Raw genomic sequence first — 24692 nt, 5'->3', positions numbered from 1 at the left:
CTAGTTACAATTGCTCAAGAAATATTCGAAGATGGCCAATGCTACTTTTTTTTACTATTTTAAATGCAGGAGGGACTAATTCACAAATAATATAATGTTTCAACAATCTGAACGAAGCTCTGAATTTTTCTCTAATTTTATAGCAAAAATTATTGCATACTTTTGTCCAGAGTCCACAGAAAGACAAGAAAAACCAAATTGAGAATGTAAATTGAGAAAATAGAGTGAGTATCTCTCGCATATACAACTCTGTTATCTTAAACTTCTTCTTTTTCTTTTATATAGGCAGTACTGCGTGTTTTTCTTCAACGGTGCGTTTCATTCTGTCCCTAAATTTTCATTCAATCTTTTCGTTGGGCGTCCTATACTTCTTCTGCTTAACCGTGACTTTTCCATGGCTATTCTTACTATCTTTGATTCAGACATCCTGCTTATGTGTTGATTACACTCTTCTTTTCTGTTCTTTACCCAGGTAGTTATATTGTCTACCCCACATATGCGTCTGATTTCCTCACTTCTTGCCCTGTCCTGTAGTCCTTTTCCAGCAATCCTTCGTAAGATCCTCATTTCGTTGGTCTCCAGATGTATGTGTGTTTTTCTTGTATCTGGTCTTGTTTCAGCTGTGTAAGTCATAACTGGCCTAATAACTGACATTAATTTGGGCCTTTGTTTCCACTCTTAGGTGTTTGTTTTTCCAAATTGTGTCGTTTAGGCATCCGGCCGTTCTACTAGCTTTAATTATTTGGTCTTTTACCTCTTCTTCGATATTGTTGTCGGCTGATACATTAATTCCCAGGTATTTGAAAGTCATTACTTGTTGTATAATTTGATTGTCTAACTCCAATTTGCATCTTATTGGTTCTTTGGTAATTACTAAGCTTTTTGTTTTTTGGGCTGATATTTTCATATTCATTTCTTTTGCGTTAATGCTGAATTCGTGCAGTAATCTTTGTAGGTCGTCTTCGCACTCTGCTACTAACACGGTGTCATCGGCATAACAGAGTATTTTTATATCTACATCGACCATTTTGTACCCTCTTTTTTTCTTCACTTGTTTTATTATTGCATCCAACATTATATTATTTAGTGAATCTCCTTGCCTGATTCCTGTGTTTGCTTCTATGGGTTCTGTTATTATTCCATTGACTTTCATTTCTATTTTATTTCTTACATATATATGTTTTCTATCAGTTTTATGATATTCAGTGGTAAATTTTTGTCATATTATAGTAGGTGTATAACATCTTTTAATTGTATTCTATCAAACGCTTTCTCAAGGTCTATAAAACAGAAAAAGGTTTGTTATATTCTAATGATTTCTCCGCTATGTGCCCGCTATATCACAAAAACTGCATCGTTACATGATCTTCCACTTCTATATCCTTGTTATCCATCTGATATATTTATGCACGCCATTATTTTCTCCGTCAGTATTTTTGTTGTGGGCTTCAGTATTATAGTGCTCGGTAAATTTATCATTCTATAGTTACTGGGGTCTGCCCTATCACCTTTCTTAAATAACGCTCATCATTTGAGTGGTTCTCCATTCTTCTAAAATTCTTCCTGTATTTATTATTTTACTTATCAGGATATTCAGTTCTTCGTGAACCTTAAACTTCAAGTAAACAAATATAATTGGTTAAAATGTTTTAAAAAAATAACTATTTTACAATAAAAAACACTTCCATAATGACTATGTATCGTTTTTTGTTCTGAACAAAATTTTCTTGTAGAAATACTTAAGTCCAGTCTTTTATTTTAATATCAAAACGAGCATTTCTACATCTAATTCTATAAAATTTCCCAAGTGCCAAATTCAAAAAGTTATATAATATGTAACGCGACTAGGTATATCGTTAAAAATCTATCTACAACTTTATACAATATTTCTGAAAAAATGAACTGCTAACATTATTCAAAAAGTCTTAAATTGTTAATCCTTACAGATAACAAAATAAATCTCTTTAGTCCAGGTTGTGAGGCCGATTCCGAAGAAAAAATGTTTCTGATTCGGTTTCTTTACCGATTCCTATTCAAAAATGTCCCCTTTAAACTAATCTGAAGGGTACAAATACCAGAAATTTTTGGGCAGAAATGTTTAAACCATTTTTTTAAACAAATTCCAAAATTCATCTTTTGTGTCCAGGAAAACATGTTTTTTTAGGTTTTTCGGCCATCTCAAAAATTTATAGTTTTCGAGTTATAAGTGATTTAAAATCTGAAAAATGCGAAAATACGTATTTTTGAGACTTGAAAACTCATACGTTGGTACAGTCGTCATAGCAAGTGACGTCACATGATACCAATACAAAATATTTAAGTTATAGGTCTGTTCCTTCCTAGAATCTTTTAGCCTTTTAGCCAAGCACTAGGAATTACAACCCCTAGACATATTTTATTACACTTCTCCAACAAATTACCGCACCACCTTAAAAATGGGTCATTTTTGATGTCTCGAATTTCCTAAACTTGTTCTCCGATTTAACCCTCGTAAGGCGGTGCGGGGTGCAGCTGCACCCCAGACCTCGTTTTTCTCACCTATCTTTTGTAATAAATTTTTTTGATGTTTATCCATTTTTTATTCGCATTAAATTAAATTCTAAACGCATTTCACCCATTACAGCGTTTAAAACTCTGCGTTTACGTGTTTTTATTTTGGAAAAATGACTGTAAGGTGCAAATGATAAAAATTTCATCCTGAATTAGACGTTTCTGCTGTTCCACCTACAGAGCTATGGGACAATATCGGTGTTATTTATGTCAGAAAAAAAGACCGAAAGTCCCGGCACAACTGTATTGTGTGTTGTTTTAAATTTTGTGTTGCTCACACTGTGAAAAATTTCATGTGTTTGTCTTGCAGCGATAATATTGTTTTTAAGAAGAAATGAGTACTTTGTTTGTAAAATTATGTTTCATAATATGAAAAACAAGTAATAATTATCTTTCAAATTAATTTCCCCAACGTTCACATACAAAAAAATGGATATACGGATGGGGTGCAAATGCACCCCGCAACATTGTTTACGTAAGAATCTAAGCACCGCATTACGAGGGTTAAGTGATTTTTAATATGATATAGCCTTATTCTTTAACAATATCGCTGAAATTGATATTATTACTAGACAGGTAAATTGTCATTGTATACCAGGTATACCAATCAAACTGAGTTTTTCAAAATTCGCGTGACCCTGTGGAATATTCTAGCATTTATAAAATACTGAAATTAAAACCCAACTATAGCCTCAGGTTTTCTTAACATTCTGTTTTTTGATTCATTCATCCTTCATCAATACAGGGTGTTTTTAAATAAGTATGACAAACTTTAAGGAGTAATCCTGTATGAAAAAATATTGACAGTTTGCTGTATAAACGTATGTCCGCAAATTCTTTGTTTCCGAGATACGGAGTGTTGAAATTTTTCGTACCAACTGATGATTTATTTCTCTAAAATCGGTTGAGATATGCAAATGAAATTTAATGGGTTTTAAGAGGTAGTTATTGTGCTGTTTTTGACTTACAATTAAGAATTTTATATTCACCATTGGCGCACATACGGGTCATATTACCCGCATGCGCGCCAATGGGGAATATCAAATTCTTAGCTATATGTCAAAACATTCGCAATAACTACCCCTTAAACACCAAATTTCATTTGCATATCTCAACCGGTTTTAGAGCAATAAATCTTCAGTTTGTAAGAAAATTTTAAACACCCCGTATCTCGGAAACGAAGCATTTGCGGCCATACGTTTATAAAGCAAACTGTCAATATTTTTTCATGCAGAATTATCCCTTAAAGTTTGTCATACTTATTTAAAAACATCCCTGCATTGATGAAAAACATGGCTAGTTGTTAAAGTACCTAACTTTTTTATTATCGAATATAAGCAAATGAATCAAAAGACAGAATGTTAAAAAACCTTAGGCTATAATTTAGTTGGGTTTTAATTTCAGTATTTTATAAATGCTACAATATTCCACAGGGTGTTGAGAACTTTGAGAAAAAAAAACACAGTTTGACTGGTACACCCGGTATACAATGACAATTTGCTGTCTAGGAACAATATTATTACAGTGATATTGTTCAAGAATAAGGCAACATATTAAAAAATAACTTAATCGGACAACATTTTTAAGGTGGTGCGTTAATTTTTTTAGAGAAGTGTATATACGCGTAGTAAATAATATTTGAAGATTTCTGTTAATGTGAATTTAAAGAAATACACCATACATTGTATTATTTAATTTGTATAAGAGGATTATAAAGCGTTTTTATGAAGCACACATGTCCGGATCACACTTTAACTGCAATCGAACAAAAGTGACATTTTGGCATAAATTGTCAACAATTAAAAACGGTCTAAATTGAAATGAGCCTCGACTACCCTTCAAATTCTTGAAATTGAATGTTTAAACTAGACTTTAGGCACTTGGCAACCTCAAAAATAATAATTTATAAATAAGTTTTCAAGACTCAAAAATGCGTATTTTCGCATTTTTTTAGAATTTAAATCGCTTGTAACTCGAAAACTGTTAACTATAGAGAAAAACGATACCTTTTGTTTAGAATTCTCCAAAAAAACCTAAAAACATATTTTTTGGAACAAAGAAGGGAATTTTTTAAATTTGTTTAAAAAATTGTTGTAAACAATTTCTACCAAAAATTTCGCCCGGAACCCTTTAGATTTGTTTAAGGGGGATATATATGAACAGGAACCGAATCAGAAAAAATTTTCCTAGGGGAGCAGCCTCACAACTTGGACCAAAAATAAATCTCTTGACCTCTTTTTAACGTTTCCGCTAAAGAATGTGTTTCACGTTTTGTAAAACTTCACAAAAATAAATTGCGGACTATTAAAAAAGTTCATAATACGTTTGTCAGCTTCCATTACATATTTTTTTTTATAAAAAACAAGTTTTATTACATATATATTAAATATCATAGAACACAAACTATAAAAAACACCTAACTAAATAAATTTTTGAGCAATAATAAAAAATTAAACAAAGATAGTAGAGGATCCGATATAACAATGACCATCACCGATCTGTTTAGTGGATAAAAATTATTTGATATGTAATTTAGTATGTTAAAAATTATAAAAAACAAGGGCTGCCCGATATAATTTTGTCCAGACTATAATTAATTAATAATTAAAAAATTACTTTTTGAAGTTATACTTCTTTAGGCGCGATTGGGAGTGAATTTTTATTATTCTGCGCGCATGCGCACACAGACAGTATGGAGTTCGTTGCTAAATGTTTTAAGTTATGTATGTATTAGTCCAAAAACGGTGTGAAAAGAATATATTAGTGTTTTTAGTAAATATATTTATTATAATTTTTGTATCTTTGGATTTGTCTACCTCGGGAATAAGATAATAAGTAATTAAAGTATGTATTTTTATACTTCACTTGGTCTATTTGACACTATGTCTGTGAAATATTGTAGTCCGCACCCGCACAAATAAAAGGAATATATCTCAGTGGTAGAACGTTCGATTGGAGACCAAGAGGTCCCCGGTTCGAATCCGGGTGTTTTCTAATTTTTTTTTATTTTTGATATTGTTTTAATAAAACTTTTTGGAAAGTAGTAAGTAAAAATTAGTTTAATCTTTAAATAAAATATAAATAAACTGTTCGAAAGTATATTTATTTGGTTGAAATCGTACAATAGAAGTATAACTTCTTACGTGCGTACAAAGTACACACACATTCTTTTTTTTTTATAAATTCTACTAAAATTTTTTCGGCCTGGGCAGATATTATTTTAGATTTTTTGGATCATTCGAAACAAAAAAAGATTTTTGTAGTGTTTCTCTTAAGTTGATCGTTTTCGAGTTATAAACAATTTAAAACTGAAAAAAAAAACGAAAAAGGGCGATTTTCAAGACTCAAAAACACAAGAAAAAACATATTATTTTTGAAATTAGTCCATTCTTTCACGGTTTTTGCTCTAAATTTTAAAGAACCGCTTGGATTGACCTGAAATTCGGCATGCGTATAGCTTACATGTCAAAGAAAAAAGTGATATTGTGCCGATGGGTGCTTTTGCCCTGGGGGTGATTTTCACCCCTCTTGGGGGTGAAAAAATGTATGTCCAAAATAAGTCCTGAAATGGGTAAATTGACTAATTTTAAGTAACTTTTGTTCTATAGAGCTTTTTCGCCAAGTCAACACTTTTCGAGTTATTTGCGAGTGAATATGTTCATTTTTCAACAAAATAACCACATTTTTAGAAGATTTTTCGCAAATACCTCAAAAAGTAAGTATTTTGTCGAAAAAAATGTTCTTAGCAAAAATATATCTTATAAAAATGTAAAAAATGGTGTACGCGTTAGGTTTCTGGATCTCGTAGAACCAGAGTTATAGCCAATGAATAATATATTCATATTCACCAAAATTCAAATAGAATATTTCGACGTGAAATATCCAAAAAATTAAGCACTTTTTGGGGAAAACCCATTATAACTTTCTTAAAGTGTTTTAAAAAAGCTTTATTTCTGTTTTTACAAAAAGTTTCTAGCATTAAATTTAAGCAAGTTACGCTCAAAATAAAGTTGATCCCTTTTGTTTTTGCAAAAAAAAATCGGGAAGACCAACCCCTAATTAGCAACTTAAATGAAATTAATCGTTACCGCTCCAAATTATTTTACTTATGTTGTGCTTATATTATCTGTAAGTTTCATCGATTCAAAGTGCTTATTTTTGAAAAAATTTGGTTTCAAAGTAAAATTTTTAAAAATTTAAATTTTGAAAAATATGCTTTTTTTTCAAAGTAACTTAAAAATTGTTAGAGATACCAAAAATCTCGAAAAACAAAAAAGTCAGATTTGCTTTTCTGAATATCATGTATTTTTTTGTTTTTCTGTTAGACAAAAATTGATTAAGATTTGGTGTTTCTAAATTTGCATACATTCGTGATCAGTGACTCGTTCAACCCCTTTTAACTACAGCCCTTTCAATAATAAGGACTTTGAACCGATGAAACTTACAGATCATATAAACAATATATACACGAGTCAAGAAACTTGTGAAGTCGTAACGATTAAGTTCATTTAAGATACTAATTAGGGGGTGATTTTCTCGATTTTTTTACCAAAACCAAAAGGGAGTAACTTTATTTTGAGCGTAACTTGTTTAATTTTGATGCTAGAAATTTTTTTTATAAAACAAAAACGAAGCTTTTTTTAAACACTTTAAATAAGTTGTAATGAGTTTTTCCCGAAATGTGCTTCATTTTTGGTTATTTCAAGTTAAAGTATTCCATTTGGAATTTGACGAATATGAAACTATTTTTCATTAGCTATATCTCTGCTTCTACTAGGTGTAGAGACGTGATGTATACACCATTTTTTAAATTTTTTACAGACTATATTTTTGCTAAGAATGTTTTTTCGACAAAATACTTACTATTTGAGTTATTTGCGAAAAACCGTCTAAAAGCGTGGTTATTTTTTTTGAAAAAATGAACATATTCACTGCCAAATAACTCGAAAAGTATTGACTTAGTGAAAAAACTCTATAGAACAAAAGTTACTTAAAATTAGCCAGTTTATCCATTTCCTGACTTTCTTTGGACGAATATTTTTTCACCCCCAAGAGGGGGTGAAAACCACCCCCAGGACAAAAGCACATATCGGCACAATATCACTTTTTTTCTTTGACTTGTTAGCTATGTGTATGCCAAATTTCATGTCAATCCAAGCGGTTCTTTAAAATTTAGAGGTTTTGCAATATTTTACCGTTAAAGAACGGACTAAATCATCAACTACCTAAATTAAAGTACACATCTTCTATCAGGTCCGATAAGTATTTTGCCATGTTTTATTCTCAAATATATTTTTTAATTGTTAATGAGGAAGGTTCCTTATGGGAAGACCAGCGATGGGCTGCATTAACAACTAAAAAAAAACAATGTTTTAAAATGAAATAAGCCCAAAATATACTGATCACAAACTGATAGAATAAAGTTTGAAATTTAAATTTGGTACTTAGTAATTTCAAAAATGATATTTTTTCCTTATGTTTTTGAGCCTTGAAATTTTTTTTAGTTTCTTTTAGTTTTAAATTGTTTATAACTCAAAAACCATCAACTTAAGAGAAAAATTACAAAGAACTTTTTTGTTTCGAATGATCCAAAAATCTAAAATAATATCTGCCGGGCCGAAAAAACTTTACTGGAATTTATAAAAAAAGTAATTTTTAAATTATTAATTACTTATAATCTGGACAAAATTATTTCGGACACTCCTTGTTTTTTTATTATTTTTAACATAGGTACTATATTACATATGAAATAATTTTTATCCATTAAACAAATGGGCGAAGGTCGTTCTTATATCGGATCTTAGACTAAAAGAGACATAATGCCCCCTCTTCTTTTAAAGTTGACTTGGCGTGTTAAGCAGGCACTATGTCTTCAGTATTTTCAACAAAACCTAAGTTATTATAAAAGTGTGGGTAGTATTTATCAGGTGCAGAGCACCAAATAATTGACATATTGCTGATTTGTTATACACGTGAAAAATCATAAATGATGTCTAACAAATCATAATAAGCCTCTAAAACATTACGTCTGATGACAAACTGGGTCACACTGCTGAGAAAACAAACATATTTTGCCAAACGAACAAGCAATTACAAAAATAAACACATACCTCCGTACATAGACTCATCTATACTACGGTCATTCCCAAGATAAGCTAGGACGCTAGTTTCAGACGCATGATCAGTGGGTGTACCGTGTCACTCGACCCGACACGACACTCCCACCGATGACGTGTCTGAAACTGCCGTCTAAGCTTATCTTAAGAATGAACATAGTATCGTACAATATTTAGTACATACATTTCATGAACTGAAATAATTTTTATCAGTTATTTAACAATTTAACTCTTTATAGCTACTATATCAACCATCATAGGTAGAATTCAAAGGGGACAACTGATCTGGAATGGTCATATAGAAAGAATGGACGACGCCAGGCTGCTAAAACAAATTTTAAAATGGACGCCAAGGGAAAGAAGGAAGAGAGGAAGGTCGAAATAATCGTGGCTAGGCGGCATTCAGAAGGCAATGTCGGAAAGGAACCTTCACCCTGTCGAATGGAACAACTGACGAAGCTGAAAACTGGGAACCGGATGGCGCAGAACGCTATAACAAATCAGGATAGTAAAATATCTATTATATCAATAATTAAAAAAAAAAAATTCTTACAATGTTATAAAGGTTGTATTCTTCTTTACCAGTATGAATAGATCGACAAATGTAGTCAGTATCTTTACTCCAACTTGTGATTTTCGTCCCATATTAAAAAAATCATATTGCTATCTTCACCTATCCATCCTTATAGGGCGATCCTCATGACATGTTCACCATAATAAGTAAATCTGGTGATAAAGCGCATCCTTGGCTAATCCCCCACTTTCCTCTGAATTGGCTTGAAACCCTATGATCTTGTTGTACAGTTGCCATATTGGACTGGTACAGATTTGTACTAAGTGTCACCAAGTGTATCGGTGCACTCATATCTATTAAAATAGACCAAAGATTTATCAAACTTACATAATCGAATGCTTCCTGGTAGTCAACAAAGCATATTATCAGAGGTACTTGAAATTTTCTCGACTTTTCAATGAGTTGTCTCAGGTTGAGAATTTGCTCACGTGTACCTTTTGCCTTTCCTCCTCCTAAGTGCCTTCTCTTTTGAGGTTGGCGATCGATATGGCAAATTCCTCTCAGTTCTGGGCTTGATGACTTAAGTCATTTTCTGTTGTGTGGGTCCAACCTCTGATGTTTCGGAGCTAGGATTTTTTCTTTCTTTCTATACCCCTTTTAACTTCGATCTTGCCCTTTAATATTACCTGGAGCTGCTCAAATTCCCTATGGCGCATTATGTGTCCTAGATATGACGTATTTCTAATTTTGATAGTATTGACCAGGTGAGGACGTTTGTTCATTATAACCAGTTCTTCTTCATTAGTAGTTCTGCTGGTCCAGCTTATTCTTAGCATTCGGCGGTACATCCATATTTTGAATGAATTCAATTTGTTGACGTCATACTATTTAAAGTCCAAGTCTCACATCCATATAGTAATAGAGACTAGACATAACACTTTAGTGTTCTTAATCTTATTGAGAACTGTTTATATACTAAGAAATTGTTTGCCTTTATAAACCCTTAAGTTTTTAATCTGTTTTTAATGATATGCCACAAGATTTTACTGGCATGTGTTAGTAGTGACAATGTACGGAAGTTTTTACATCTGGTAGTGGCATCCTCTTTGTGTAGTGTAATATAAATTGACGTAAACCAATCAGATGACCAGTTTTCTGAATTCTAAACAGTGATAGAATGGATGATATTGTATAACTCTTTGTCACCAAGATATGTGAATTCTTTGACTTGCTCAAAGATATGGTTGTTGATTTGAATTCTCTGTTGTATATTTCGGCAGTTTTTGAAACCACCATATATTTTCCCCGTTTACTATAAGTACTAATTTACTTGCCGCGTCCGCAAGCCTTGTAAAACACTGCAGCATGTCTCTCATACTTATATATATATCGGGTCTTCCACAGCATCCGCCGTTTCCCGCATCCTATTCACCATGCTTTTCGGTCACGAATATCTTCCTCGTTGAGTTGTTTACTGTTCATTGCTTTCTCTACATCTTGTATCCATGTTCTCTTCGGTCTGCCTCTTTTTCGTCTCTCGGGTGGTGCATACTGGATCATTTTCTTGGGCCATCTTGTTGGTCCCATTCTCTGGACATGTCCGTACCATATTAATCTTTTTTGTTCTATTCTGTCTATAATATCATTTTCTACTTCCCTTCTTTCTTTTATTTCTTCGTTTGGGATATGCTGTAGTTTATAAATTCTGCAACTTCTTCTAAGCGCGTCCATTTCTAAAGCTTGAAGTCTTTTATTTTGTCGGTCTTTTACTTCCCATACTTCCGAGTTGTACAGGACAATTCCTTCCACGATAGTTTGGTAGATTTTTTTCTTTGTCTGATTTTGCAGTCCTGTACTCCACCAAATGCCATTCAGCTGTTTTATAGCTTTTCTTCCTTGACTTATTCGATATTCTATATCTTGATCGCATATGGAGTTTTTGTCAAAAATAGAACCTAGATATTTAAACTCATCACATCCTTTTATGTATTCCCCTTCTAATTCTAAGTCTCCAGTATCACATCCGACTACAAGGTATTCGGTTTTCTCCATGCTCATTTCCAAACCCCATTTTCTGTACTCCTCGTTCAATTTTCTGATCATGTCAATTGGCGTCATCTTTATCAGCAGCAATCACAACTTGGTCGTCAGCAAATAGCAACGTATACAAATAAGAATCTCCTACTGGTATCCCCATTGTTTGGCATTTCCTAGTCTAATATTTTAACACATGTGTAAGGTAAATTTTAAATAAAGTGGGCCACAGACAGCATCTCTGCAAAAGGCCTTTCGAAGTTTCAAAGGTATTTGAAAGTTTCGTTCCAATTTTTATTGCTGTTGTTGCATTAGCATAGAGATCTTTTATTGTTTGGATGTATTTTCTATTTAAAGTGGTTTGTTGTAATACCTCAAACATTTTTTCTCTGGGAACGGTATCGTATGCTTTTTTTAAGTCTACAAATACCATGCGAGTTTCTAGATTTCTAGCAGAACGTTTTTCTAGTAGTTGCCTTATGCAGAAAATGTTATCTGTGCATGATCTACCTGCCCTAAATCCACTTTGTTCTTCGGAATCTTGCCACTCATTTTCTATCCGTTTCTTTATTATTCGTCCGTACTCATCCGTATTCGTCCGTACTCTCTCATACTTCTGCCCATTATAACTATATCGTCAGCGAATGTGAGAATTTGCGTCTATCTATTAAAAATAGTTCCATTCATTCTAATCATTTTTTGTTTGCTGGACTATATAGAACCTGTCAATGTCTTATTTTATGTAGCTGTTGTAGGAGCGTATATTTGTATTGTAAAACTGTATACTTAAACTATACAACATTGCAATTTTAAGTGGTATCTTCTTCTCTCTACTTCGAAGGTTGACAATCATCAGAGTGATGCTTTACTTTTGAGAACGCGTCTCGAAATAATTCGTTATTATTACGACCAAACCATTGCCCTAGGTTCCTCAGCCATGAGTTACGTCTGCTTCCTATGGATCTTTTCCCTGGATTTTCCTTGCATAATGACATAAAGTATTAAATATTTATCTCCTCTCATCATATGTCCCATATATCTCAGTTTTCTTCTCTTAATTGTTAGAAGTACTTCTCTTTCCTTGTGTATACGTGTCATTATTTCTACGTCGCGTCGGCTAGTGTATTTACCCATGAGATCTTCAGCAATCTTTGATACATCCACATCTCGAATGCCCCCCCGTCTCCTCTCGTCAATTATCTTCAGTGTCCATGCTTCCATCCCGTAGTATAATACGAATAGTACATAGCACCTCAACAGTCGTATTTTTAACCCAAGCCTTAAGTCTCGACAGCAGAGAAGCCTCTTCATTTAAGTGGTATAAAAAATATAAAAGATACAAAATACGTCCAGTCTAGGATACTGTTATCAAATTTTCCTAAAACCATGTAAGTACATATCTAAAATGGACAATCTCAGAATGTAATAAGTTTGACTAGTTCGTTCTATCTTCGTTTTATGTCTATTAAAAAAATTCATTTTATTTTCGAAATGTTTAAAACTTAATTAACCTATAGAATACTTTTAGAAGCTTCGCTATACTTAACACAATAAAGCAACTGAACAATAACAAAATACAAATTTGTCAGCAATAAGAACATACAGACTGTTTACTGTTTGATTAGATACACCCCAATGAAGGAAGCGCTAAAATCGGCAACACTGCTTATGATAACGAGTTGCACTGTCACTGTAAAATGAAGAATGACAGAATGAATCGGCGCGACATTAGTTGCGCAGCGGAGAAGCAGTGGTGCCATTAATAGCGCGTATATCTAATTGAAAACCAAACAGTCTGTATCTAATTTGTCATCAGCCATAATGTACATACTAAAAGCAATTCAAGAAAAAGATGGAATCAGCATAGATTGGTAAACCTAAAAGATACAAGGTATTACAATTTTCAGTCTTATTTACATTACTAGATGCACTAACCAAAAGACGAATCTAACATAATTTCAAAAATCCCCTCACTCTGCAACGACTATTTCTTACTTTGGTTTTTATGAAGATAAAAAAATAATGTCACGAGTGTTACAAAGTGAGGCTGTGATACAATATGAGGGGATATATTTCATAACAAAGTTATATATATATAGTCTAGTAAATCTAATTCCAAAATTACATTTAGAGCTTTTTATTATTATTTATAAAAAACCAAAAATCGGCGATTAGTGGAGTTTTCGAGTATAACAGATGTTGATTTTTTGACTACTCTTTTTAGAAGAGTTTTTCTAAATATATTTCTCAGTTTGCGTTTATATATAAGTAAAACATTTATCACTACTTGATAATACGTGAAAACATTATTAAAAGAAAATTTTGATCGTGAATGTAAAAATCGATTTATTTATCGATTTCAATCATAAGAACCTATAAATCTATGTCTATTGGGTATAAATACGAATATTTTATTAGGGATGTTTCAAATAATTTGTGATTCAGTTGAATTTTACTTTACCAATCATGAATCCCATTCCCATTAAGATAGAAGTTCGACAAGGCGACGTAATATCGCTAAAGTTGCTGTTTAAAGCCCTAGAAGACGTCTTCAAATCTACAATTTGGTCAACATATGGCATCTACGTTAACCACCTCCGATTTGCAGAATCTCCTGTTTATGGTCCACGTAAACACCTTTGTAGCGCAGACAGAGTAAGAATATGCCTCTATAGTTCAGTCTGTCTCCCTTCTTGTGAATTGGGCATATAATTGATTTTTCCAATCTACTGACATTTATATCTATCAGTGTGTGTCCTCTAATTCTGAAAATTTCAGCTGGTATGTTGTCAATACCTAGGGCTTTATTATTATTCAGTGCTTCTTCTTCAAGACAAGCAATAATGGGATCCACTATTGCTTGTTTTATGGGTTAGTACATTTATTCAGCACTCTGGTTTTGATCTTCTGTTATTTTAAAATTTGCTTCTGCATGGACTGGTTTGTTTGTATTTGCTCTTAGTTTTTCCAACCTGATTTTATTGTTATATCGTCTCTGATAATTTGGCCTTCATTATTTCTAAAAATATTAGTGCAGATATATCACTCTCTGAGCTGTTTCAGGAATTTATATGTTCCTTTAGTGTCATCATGATTGAAATCTTTCTACATTTTTAGTATTTGGTCGTTTTCATATCTCCCTTTCTTTCTTCTACATATTTTTTCTGCCATTCTTCGTTCTTCTTCAAAAGTTTCACGCCTTTGTCGTCTTCTTTGAGTATATTGCACGTATAGTCCATTTCTCTTGTCTATTGCTTGTTTACAGTCTTCATCAAATCAAAGCTCTTTCCTTTGATGTTTTTTAATTAGTATCACTCTTTTAGCCATTTCCCATGTAATCCTCTTAATCTTATTCCATTCTTCTTGCATTGTTTCCTCCATTTATTCTAAGAGCCCTATTCAATTCTTATCACAATCACTTTTCTATTTCTGGATCTTTCAGATTGTCCAGGTTTAATTTTTCGGTCATTGCGTGTTTGTTCTTCTACTGTCTGTTTATTTCTTCCTCAGCTCTTTCCTTTTCAGGGGTCCTTGCTCCTTACTCGCCTTCGTCACTTATTTCTGTGTTTATACGGCATCTAAATTTTATTTGTAATAGAAAGTGATCTGAGTCGCATACTGCTTCCTTCCTAGGAAGTTCTCGTATCTCCAAAAAAGGCGTATATCCAAAAGTGAGATAATTATTGCAACAAATATTTGATGTTACTGAGTGTTTTAAACCGTTTAATATTCTTGTTATACCAGTAGACATCGACTTGCTTGTTTCAAATGATACACCAAAGTAAAACGCAAAGTAGTGATGGATGATTTTTACTTACGTACTCAGCACAAAAAATAAGAATTGTTAACGTTTTTAAGGTTTTAGTTATACTGCTCCACCGTCGTTGAAAAAAAAAAACATTTTGATCACTTACATAATTCACTAGACTAATATAAGGTGGAACAACTTTATAGCTAAAGAATATCATACAATCTAATCACAATGTCATTTTGCTAAATTATAACAATCCTATTTTTACGGACATACTTACCTAACACATTCATAAGAAGCACTTATTAATCATCAGAATATGTATATATATATTTACAGGGTGACTCAGTGAAACGGTACGATTTGGCAACGCTGCTGACGATAAAATTTAGGTGCCGCGGGCTTGCGACGTAAACGTTGTGAATCTAGAGAGTGGGAAGTTTAGTTATCATGGAGACGTGCTCGGGTGAACAACGAGCATTTGCTGTGAAAGTTTATTACAACAATGGTGAAAGTTTTGTGTGTGTACAACGAGCATTTCGGTTATACTACCATTTGCGGACCCAAATTGCAGCTCCGTTTAAGATGGCTATTAAGACTTGGGTTAGGAACTTTGAAAGTAGTGGTTTAACATCACAGAAAAGAGGTGGCAGTGTCAGAAATGCTCGCACACCACAGAATATTGAAGATGTGCTAAATTCATTACACGTAAGTCCTCGAAGATCCCTGCGATGACTCGCGTGTAATGAAATTCACACCGCTTCAATATTCAGTATTGTGTGAGCAGTTCTGACACTGCCACCTCTTTTCTGTGATGTTAAACCACTACTTTCAAAGTTCCTAACACAAGTCTTAATAGCCATGTTAGACGGAACTGCAATTTGGGGCGGCAAATGGTAGTATAAACGAAACGCTCGTTTTATACACACAAAACTTTCACCATTTTTGTAATAAACTTTCACAGCAAATGCACGTTGTTCACCCGACCACGTCTCCATGATAACTAAACTTCCCACTCTCTAGATTCACAACGTTTACGTCACAAGCCCGCGGCATCACTATTTTATCGTCAGCAGCGTTGTCAAATCGTACCGTTTTTCTGAATCACCTTGTATAATTAACCAAGTCTATCAACTTGTATCTAAAAATGCACACTGCCCCAACTACTCCTATAACTATGGCGCATCCCTAGGTTTCTCTTCTTATTTACGTAATCTAATCATTTTTTGTTTCTTATCATATTTGGTAGTTTTGTTTTGTATCTTACTGATTCATAAGGAAATATATATTTAAAAAAACAACTTAACTTGATAACACTGGCCTGCGTTTCAAAACTTTTTTTGTGAGGTCAAGAGTTTTATAAACGACTTTATATTATGTATTTAGCATGTATCACATGCTTTTTATGTATCACATGCACTCATTTTGCTCATTCAGGTCTGATTTTTTGATATCTCAAATTAAAAAGAGAGTATATTCTTGAAATAAGGAGCATATCTATTATTTCCAATATGCTAATTTTGTTACAAAGTGAAATGTATAGTATATAAAAAGTACGATACAGAAATATTTAATCTAGCCAATAAAAAACTTTTGATTTTATGATTTCATGTAAATTCCATTCCTATAAAATGAACTGTTCTACCACTATTAACAGGTCATTGGTGGCAATAGTGCATGAGAAAAAATACGGCAATTGTGCAAGAGAGTGCTGGTGGGAGGTGAGTGCACACTGAGTTACAGGTTGTTTGGACTCAGTACCTGAGTGTCTCTTATAAAATGAATTAAAAGTACAAGAATCATCCCGATCGGTTTTGCTACATTTGTGATAAAGTTACAATATCAGATCGGATGTCAAAAATATTACCGTTTGTACGTAAAATGCATCTTGCATACTTTTGGTGTTAATATTGGTGAGCAAGACAAAAATTTTCTTCTTCTTTGGGTGCCGTCTTCTTAGCCAAGGTTGGCAATGACTTCTGCAAAGCCTTTTCTATTTTGGGCTTTTCTTATTAAACTTTGAAAGTCTAATCCTGTCCATTCTTTGATGTTGCGCAGCAGGACATTTGTCGTCTACCCGGGCCGCGTCCTTCTTCTATTTTCCCTTCTATAATAAGCTGAAGGAAGTTATACCTGTGTGTCTAAATATGTGTCCAAGATAAGATGTTTTACGTTTCTTGACAATTTCTGTGAGTTCACGTTCTCTATTCATACGCCTTAAAACTTCTTCTAACGTGGTCAGTCCATGGAATTTTCTGCATACGACGAAATACCTACATCTCAAAGCTTTCAAAACTCAAAGCATAAGAACTTTACACCTCACATATATTGCAAAACATGTATTGAAATCCGGGGTCGCTGAAGTACCAGAAAGCAAACATATTTAGACTTTGATGTACCTTTTTCTCAATATTTCTCATTCTATACATTCTCAATATTTCTATACGGAGCAGAGACGTGGACTCTTCGCGCATGCGAGCGCCAAAAAATTGATGCCTTTGAGATGTGGTGCTGGAGAAGAATGCTGCGCGTACCATGGACAGCTCATAGGACAAACGTTTCCATTCTAAACCAACTCAATATTAAAAAAAGGCTGTCCACAATATGTCTGCAACGAATTCTGCAATTCTTTGGTCACGTGGTTCGCAGAGGTGACGACAGTTTGGAGAGATTAATCGTTTCTGGAAACGTTCCGGGGAGAAGATCAAGAGGACTATCACCAACTAGATGGTTCGATCAAATAAAGAATTCAGCTGGAAACTCATTCTGCGAAGCTCTTAGAGCAGCTGAAGATAGAGACCAATGGAGAAACATCGTTAGGAATATTGGAAGAAATCACGATCCTCAGTAATGGGGAAACGACAAGAGAGAGAGAGTACCTTTTATTTGGACGAAAGAACAAGACCATACTACGTTCTGTATGACAAACTTAAATGGTAAGTTACATTTAAAAATACCATTATATTTGTTCATTATATGCGTTCTGGGTATTCTGTTTATTTTTTGTTTATTTGGGTTTATATGACTGCGGACACTAAATCCATTCGCCAAGGTATTCTGTCCATAGCGTCCTCAACCAACATAGCTACAACCGAAATATAATTACGTACTATAATATATTCTGTATATAAATAAATATATTAAGCTGCGTTGTGTCCATTTATTTAACTGATGTAACTGAAACAATCGAAAAAACAAGAACCATGTATAATACCCAGTATAAAGCCTTTGTACCATGGACCAGGCATTCCAATTCCAACACCCCCAGACAACAACTTCAATGAGTTTTCATCTGAATCGGTAGGACCAGACAGTGATGGAAATGAGATATATGTATCCACTTCAAAATCAAGTGAAGCAAAACCCTTATATTCAGGTCAATCATATTATCTGACAAGAGATATGTGCTTGTCCAAAGAATCTTCACAGTTGCCTGGGTCACTTCTTCATGAAAATAATTTACTAGCTCCGGAAACAACCTTTTACTTGTATAGAAGTATGAATTCACTTGTTGAAGCTTTAGTGTCACGTATAACCCTGCAGAATGGTGACTCTTCATTGACTCCTCAAACAGGAGTTTGAAAGCTGTTCTTTTATACAACGGCAACAAGATCGGTTCTGTTCCAGTAGGGCATTCTGAGCAAATGACAGAAAATTATATTAACATGGAACATTTACTAACTTGCTTGAAAAATGATCACCACAATTGGAGGATTTGTGGAGATTTGAAGGTATACGCTCTGAGCTTCGCTGGTGTCGCTCCTAGCGGATTACTAATGCAACTTTCACCGGTAATTTTTAAATTTATTATCTAATTGTTATCGCTTAATATTTACAACGCAAAAAAGAAATCGATATTTTAAAGATTTTGCTAATCATTTTAACGTTCTATTAATGAAATATTAATTTCTTACTTCGGATACTTTCACAATTATCGTGTAGATGGCGCTTACATAAATTTATAATCACATATTACGAAATATTAAAAAAACTTAAATTCAGTATTTAAAACGTAAGTATATTTAAGGTAAAATATACACCACAGCTTTGACCAACTAATATTATTTGCTATTAATGTTTTTAATTTCAATGTTTTAAATTAATCACTTCGACATTTATGTCAAATTTCCAGTAAAAGCTTACAGACTTGTCACTACTGACGCTCGCGAATTTTTAATTATCCCCTCTACCTACGAGCTCATAGCGTATAGCCGTTTGACATCACTATTCAATTCATTATGGTGTACTTTATCTCTGTTTTAGTTGTGTTCTTCCCATGTGTTGCTAAAAATTCTACTTAAAATTTTTATTAATATTTCAAGTACTGTTCATAATATTGGGTCTACAGGATGGCTACACCAAGTATCCTTGATTCCTGTGTCTCTGGGGCAGTAGAGCAGACTACTATTACGTGAAACGCGCCTGGACAGTAAGACCTAATCTTGAACCTGGTTCCGTATAGGGCTTCCGTATTTCTGAGAGAAAAAATACTACGTATTAGTGAAGACATTCTTGATAGTCCTCAGATTAGGGAGCTCATGCAAGGCTCTAAATTCTGGCTGCTATAAAACTATAGTAGCCAGAACCATGAGTCGACTGTAGAAGAACTACTCCTTCAGAACTTCAATGCTCTTGGCGGACGTATATCTATAAGGATGCACTTTCTCAGCTCACATTTGGACTACTTCTAGCTTCTATTAGGACATTCGAGTAATGGAAGAGAGATACTGGGTCCGATGGGATGTGACTATTGCTGGTATCTTAAGAGGGACGTTAGAGGTGAAAAAGATGCCAGAAAGTATTTGAAACGATCATTTATTAACGAATAGCTGTTACAATGAATAGCTAAATTTGCGTATATTATTTTAAAATGTAGATCTAATTTAAAACAATAACCTTAATAATAATTCTGGTGCTCTGTCATTTATTTCGATAATTTGATTTAGTAAATAAACCTGATCTGATTCTGAAAAATGTGTTGCATTTTTGAATTCAGTATGCATGAAATATAAACGATCACCTATAAAAGTACTGACATCAAAAATAACTCAGGCCAGTGAATCAATAAACAAACAAACATAATAGATAAGTATAGAAGATTCATTTTGAACACTCGGTATATAGTGAATTTTTTTAAGAATTTTACAAGAAAATATAAAACTTATTCGTTCTGTGACATTTTTAGGAAACTTTTTAAAAGTAAAAAACATTATTTCTACGTTTTGTTTTTAGTTATTATGAAAATACTTTAATATGAGCTTTGCACAATTTTAAGTAATATCTTCACATTTTGGCATTAATCAATAATAATTTCTCATGGTAACATTAAAAAAATGAATATGACAATTTGTTATAATCCTTGCGAGCAATTGCTGGTAGTTTCGAAAATACTTTCAATTTTTTTTTATGTTTAATTTCCCTACGAATCTTAGGTAGACGAGCAGCGCTCCCACAAAAAGATGCATAAATAATCCAAATAGCCGCTCAATCAAAATCTACTAATCCCAAACAAGTATAATGGATTTGAAAAAAAAAACCTAAATAATTTATTTTTGTACAAATGGCAGATGATTTTGCTTAACAATTTATTGCAAAATAAAAAAAAGTTGAAAATAGGTATTGCAAACACTTTTCAACCAAAATTTTGTTTTCGTTTATAAATTCGCAAAGTCTGTTCGTTCGTTCGTCGCCGGCCCTGCAACACTTGAAGCTGACCTACCGATGTATACATAATATGTAGTTTTGTCTCCTGAATCCAAATCTGTAAACGGCATTTCGATATCTCGAACGATCTTCGAGATAACTGACCTCAAAGTTGAAAATTAAATTGTGACGTCACAATCCTTCTTATATATTATTCGGTTCGGCAGACACAAGTGAACGTCAGATCGAATGTCAAATATTATTAATTAATGAGTTTACCTGTCGCCATGCGACGGGGAATACAATCAATAGGGAACTTGCACATTTTTTTTATTACATAATAATGTTCAGTTTTGTATAAAAATGAGATTTCCAAAATTTTACTCTTCAAAAACTCATAATAACAGAAGTACAAATTTAAAGTCTTCTGTATTTTAAAATAGTTCAAACTACCCGTGACGTCACACAGTTTAACTATATGGTTCCGTTTATGGTTATAATTAGGTATATTCTTTTTCTTCTTCTTTAGTTTATTGGCCTCCACCTACTTGGGTATACCTCGTCGCGGAATAAAGGAAAAATATTTATATTCTATTAACATTTATCGTATGTCATTGTAATAATATATACCAGGTTGTTGACATTGGAGTTTGATATAGTTATTGAAGGAAAGGAAAGTAGGTTTACTACGTAAAATAAAACCATTTTGTAAAAGTAGAAGTTTTCTATGAATAGTTCAAACGATCAAAAACATTTGTAACGTCACATAACTGTATTTTCTACTGACGTTTATAACGTCTAATTTAAAATTCTGTTTACTTTGTTGGAAGAATGTAAACATATAAACGGATGACGTCACGACGCGTTTTGGCCTGGCTGGAATAATTTGAATTTTTAATCGTCTTTAGGGGCCAAACGAAAGCCAAACAAAACTTTTTTATCTTTGATACATGTTTTAAATTATGTTCTGTTGTGATTTATAACATTTTTTTCGAATTTAAAATTTTATGCAAGTTCCCTATTGCCTCCTATAGTTACTGCACTAAATTTTTTGTGACAACATCCTATTTTATCGTATCTCCTTTCAATTTTGATCGTACCCTCCAATTTTATCTGATACCCTCCGGTTTTTCTGACTATTTTTTTTTATGTTTTGTTTATTTTATAACTCGAAAAGGACTGGATTGATTTGGTTACTTTTGATTTTGAAATATTTGTAGAAGTCTAAGGAAGAAGATCTTTACAATATCCTATCAGATATCAAATTTTATTAGTTGAATAGGAAGTGTGTAAAAAATGTGCTCCTTGCTCAAGAATATTTTTGACAATATCGAAAATTAATATACAGAAAATATGTTTATAATTAAAAATAATTTTAAAACATTGTTTAATTACAATAATAAAAACTATTATTAAGCATTTTCTCTGCGATAAAGTTGAAAATTCAAGTTTGTGTATTACATTTTAATAATTGAAGACTTAAGTGGAAACAGGAGGTATATAACATTTTCTAAAATTTTGAGTTTCTTAGTGAATTTATTTATTTATTTATTTATTTATTTATATATATTTACGAGCAAAGCTCATTACAATAAAACATTACAGAAGATATGAAGAACTAACAAAATATTACAAATATACGTAAAATACAATAAGATACAATAAACACTACGACAATAAAGCAAGTCAAAAAGTAAAAATAACAGGTAAAGATATATAATCACAAGTTTAAAATATTCAAGAACATAAAACTAGAGGGTGCAATCCTTTAGCGTTTTTAAAAATCGCGAACTATCCGCAAAGAAATCCACACAATTGGAGCAAGCATTTGCCTGTCTAGAAACCCTCGAGATGAAAGAATTTGCAGTGAAGTTAGTTCTGCTGATGGGAGTATGAAACGTAGATCTTGAATTAAGGTGGTATGTATCTTCACTATCATACGACACTTATACTGTATCTCTAAAAAGCTTAGTAAGAGATATTCTAGTGGATGAAGATGGTATGTAACATGTAAACTACGATTCTTGAATGGAAGGAGGTATGAAACATTTTTCGTCTTTTTCAGGTTTAAATTGTTTATAACTCGAAAAGTATTAACGTTGGAGAAAAATTACAAAAGACCTTTTTTGTTTCTAATTATCAAAAGAACCTACAAATAATGTACCCGCTTGAAAAAATTGATTTTGTTAATTTGTTTAAATTTTTTTTAAAATAAATGTATCTAAATAACTCCGAAATTATGGCATTTAGGTATAGGAAATATAACACGAAAAATAATCAGCATTTCTTAAGGACTTCAAAACGCAAAAATATACAGGGTGTTCCAATTGAAATAAGAAAATTCATTAGATTTCTAGAAAAACGGAACTTCTGACAACAATGTAATTGCCACTATTATATCGGCCGCATTAGAAAACCCTTTGTCACCAAAATCTATCAAAAATCGTGCCGAGATAATTGAGGCTTTCCATACATAAAACTCACTCTATATAATATACTCCATGTAATAATACAAGGCAAGGCAGACGGAATAAGAAAAGCCAGGTCGAAGAAGAAAGGACAGGTCGAAGAAGAAATGCCAGGTCGAAGAAAAAAGGCCAGGTCGAAGAAGACCGTCATGGCTTAGGCTTAGACACCTGTGAGAATGGTTTAACAGATCCTCTGCATCCCTTTACCGAACTGCCATCAAAAAATTTACTATAGCCAATTTGATAGCCAACGTTCAATAATCGAGCACGGTACATGAAGAAGAAGATTATGTTGTGTTGAATTACATACATTTCTGTAAAACTGATTAAAGAGTAATATTTCATGCCACATATCCCCTTCATCCATTCAGATAAAGGATAGTTATAAAAACTAAAATTAATGGAAGAAGGCATTTGTACAGTTTTTATTTATTTTTAGAAAAAATACTAAAAATAAATACATATTATCAGCATTATATGTAAAGAAATGCTTATAGCAATATAAATAAAACCAAATAACACAAACAATATTTTCCTGATAAAAGTACACGAATAAAAACATTACTGCCCATATCTCAAAAGGTAGGCTTTGTAACCCCCCTTGTTCCACTTAGGTCTTCAATTATAAATTTAATGAAACAATTCAATACCATATTTAGATCAAACAAAGCGCCAAAAGCATCGATTTCACGGGTAGCGTAAAAAAGTCAATAGACCCGAAGTTAGCCGCAGTTTTAGTGACATAAATCTAAAGAAGTATAATACAACTGTGTGTATATGACAACTGTGTGTTGTTTTTAGTATTTTTTTTACAATTTCATCACATTTTCTCACCTTTTAAACCTTTCTTGGACTTCTACAAATGTTTTAAAATCTAAATTAGCTAATTCTATTCAGTCATTCTTGAGCTGTTATAAAAAAATTATAACAAAATAAATTGACGTTTATTAAACGTCATTCAATGTTTACATATCGAAACCGTACCGGACAGACAGCGTGACTTGTCGCCTTAGGATTTTATAAGATTCAATGATGTAAAGAATTGATTACGCTTGGTTTGGATGAGTAGTCTTTTATTGGAGGGTTATTTGCTTTTCTTATGCACCTTTTTAGGGGAACGCTGCTCGCCTCAGTAGGTATTTAGTTCAAAATACAGTCGAACTTTCTTCGAAACATACAACCCACAAAATATCCCAAAGACTAAACCAATTTTATAGTACAGTTAGTTGTTCTCACCCCTCTGGCAGACCACGCATGCTTACACAGTCAAAACGACCGCCCGTAAAGCTTTACAAAGCCAACGTGCATGGTCTCGCTGCTAGACATAAGGTTCCCTTGAATAGTTACGCCCTGTAGGAGAACAGCTACGCTCTATAAATATAGGAGGCAGTATTTGGAGGCGTTGGCGACGGCGACGAGGAAGGCGGCGACGGGGAGCTAGAGGATCCGCTGCTGGTGGGCAGGGCGCTGTGACCGGATCTCTGCTGCTGCTGGGAGGGCCGGGGGACGCGGCCCAGACTTCGCCCCTCCTCGCTGTTTTCTCAGAGGTATACTTTCTTGACGCTGCGTGTCGTTGCGAATCCGTCGCCTCGCCGATAGTTGTCGCCCTGTAACAA

General features: G+C 33.2%; 1 protein-coding gene across 2 annotated transcripts in view; it reads right to left on the bottom strand.

The window, feature by feature from the left end:
- LOC126889639 (semaphorin-1A) overlaps positions 1-24692 on the bottom strand; it is a 584815-nt gene that overhangs the window by 9754 nt on the left and 550369 nt on the right. For both annotated transcript variants that reach the window (XM_050658141.1, XM_050658142.1), the window contains exon 13: positions 1-24692. This exon is cut by the window's left edge and continues 9754 nt beyond it. In XM_050658141.1, coding sequence (XP_050514098.1) covers positions 24618-24692 — 75 coding nt within the window. In that variant the 3' untranslated portion in view covers positions 1-24617.

This window comes from Diabrotica virgifera, chromosome 8 (assembly GCF_917563875.1).
Source record: "Diabrotica virgifera virgifera chromosome 8, PGI_DIABVI_V3a".
Classification (NCBI taxonomy): domain Eukaryota; kingdom Metazoa; phylum Arthropoda; class Insecta; order Coleoptera; family Chrysomelidae; genus Diabrotica; species Diabrotica virgifera.
The sequence above is the reverse complement of the archived record's forward strand: the minus strand, read 5'-3'. Positions and strand labels throughout refer to the sequence as shown.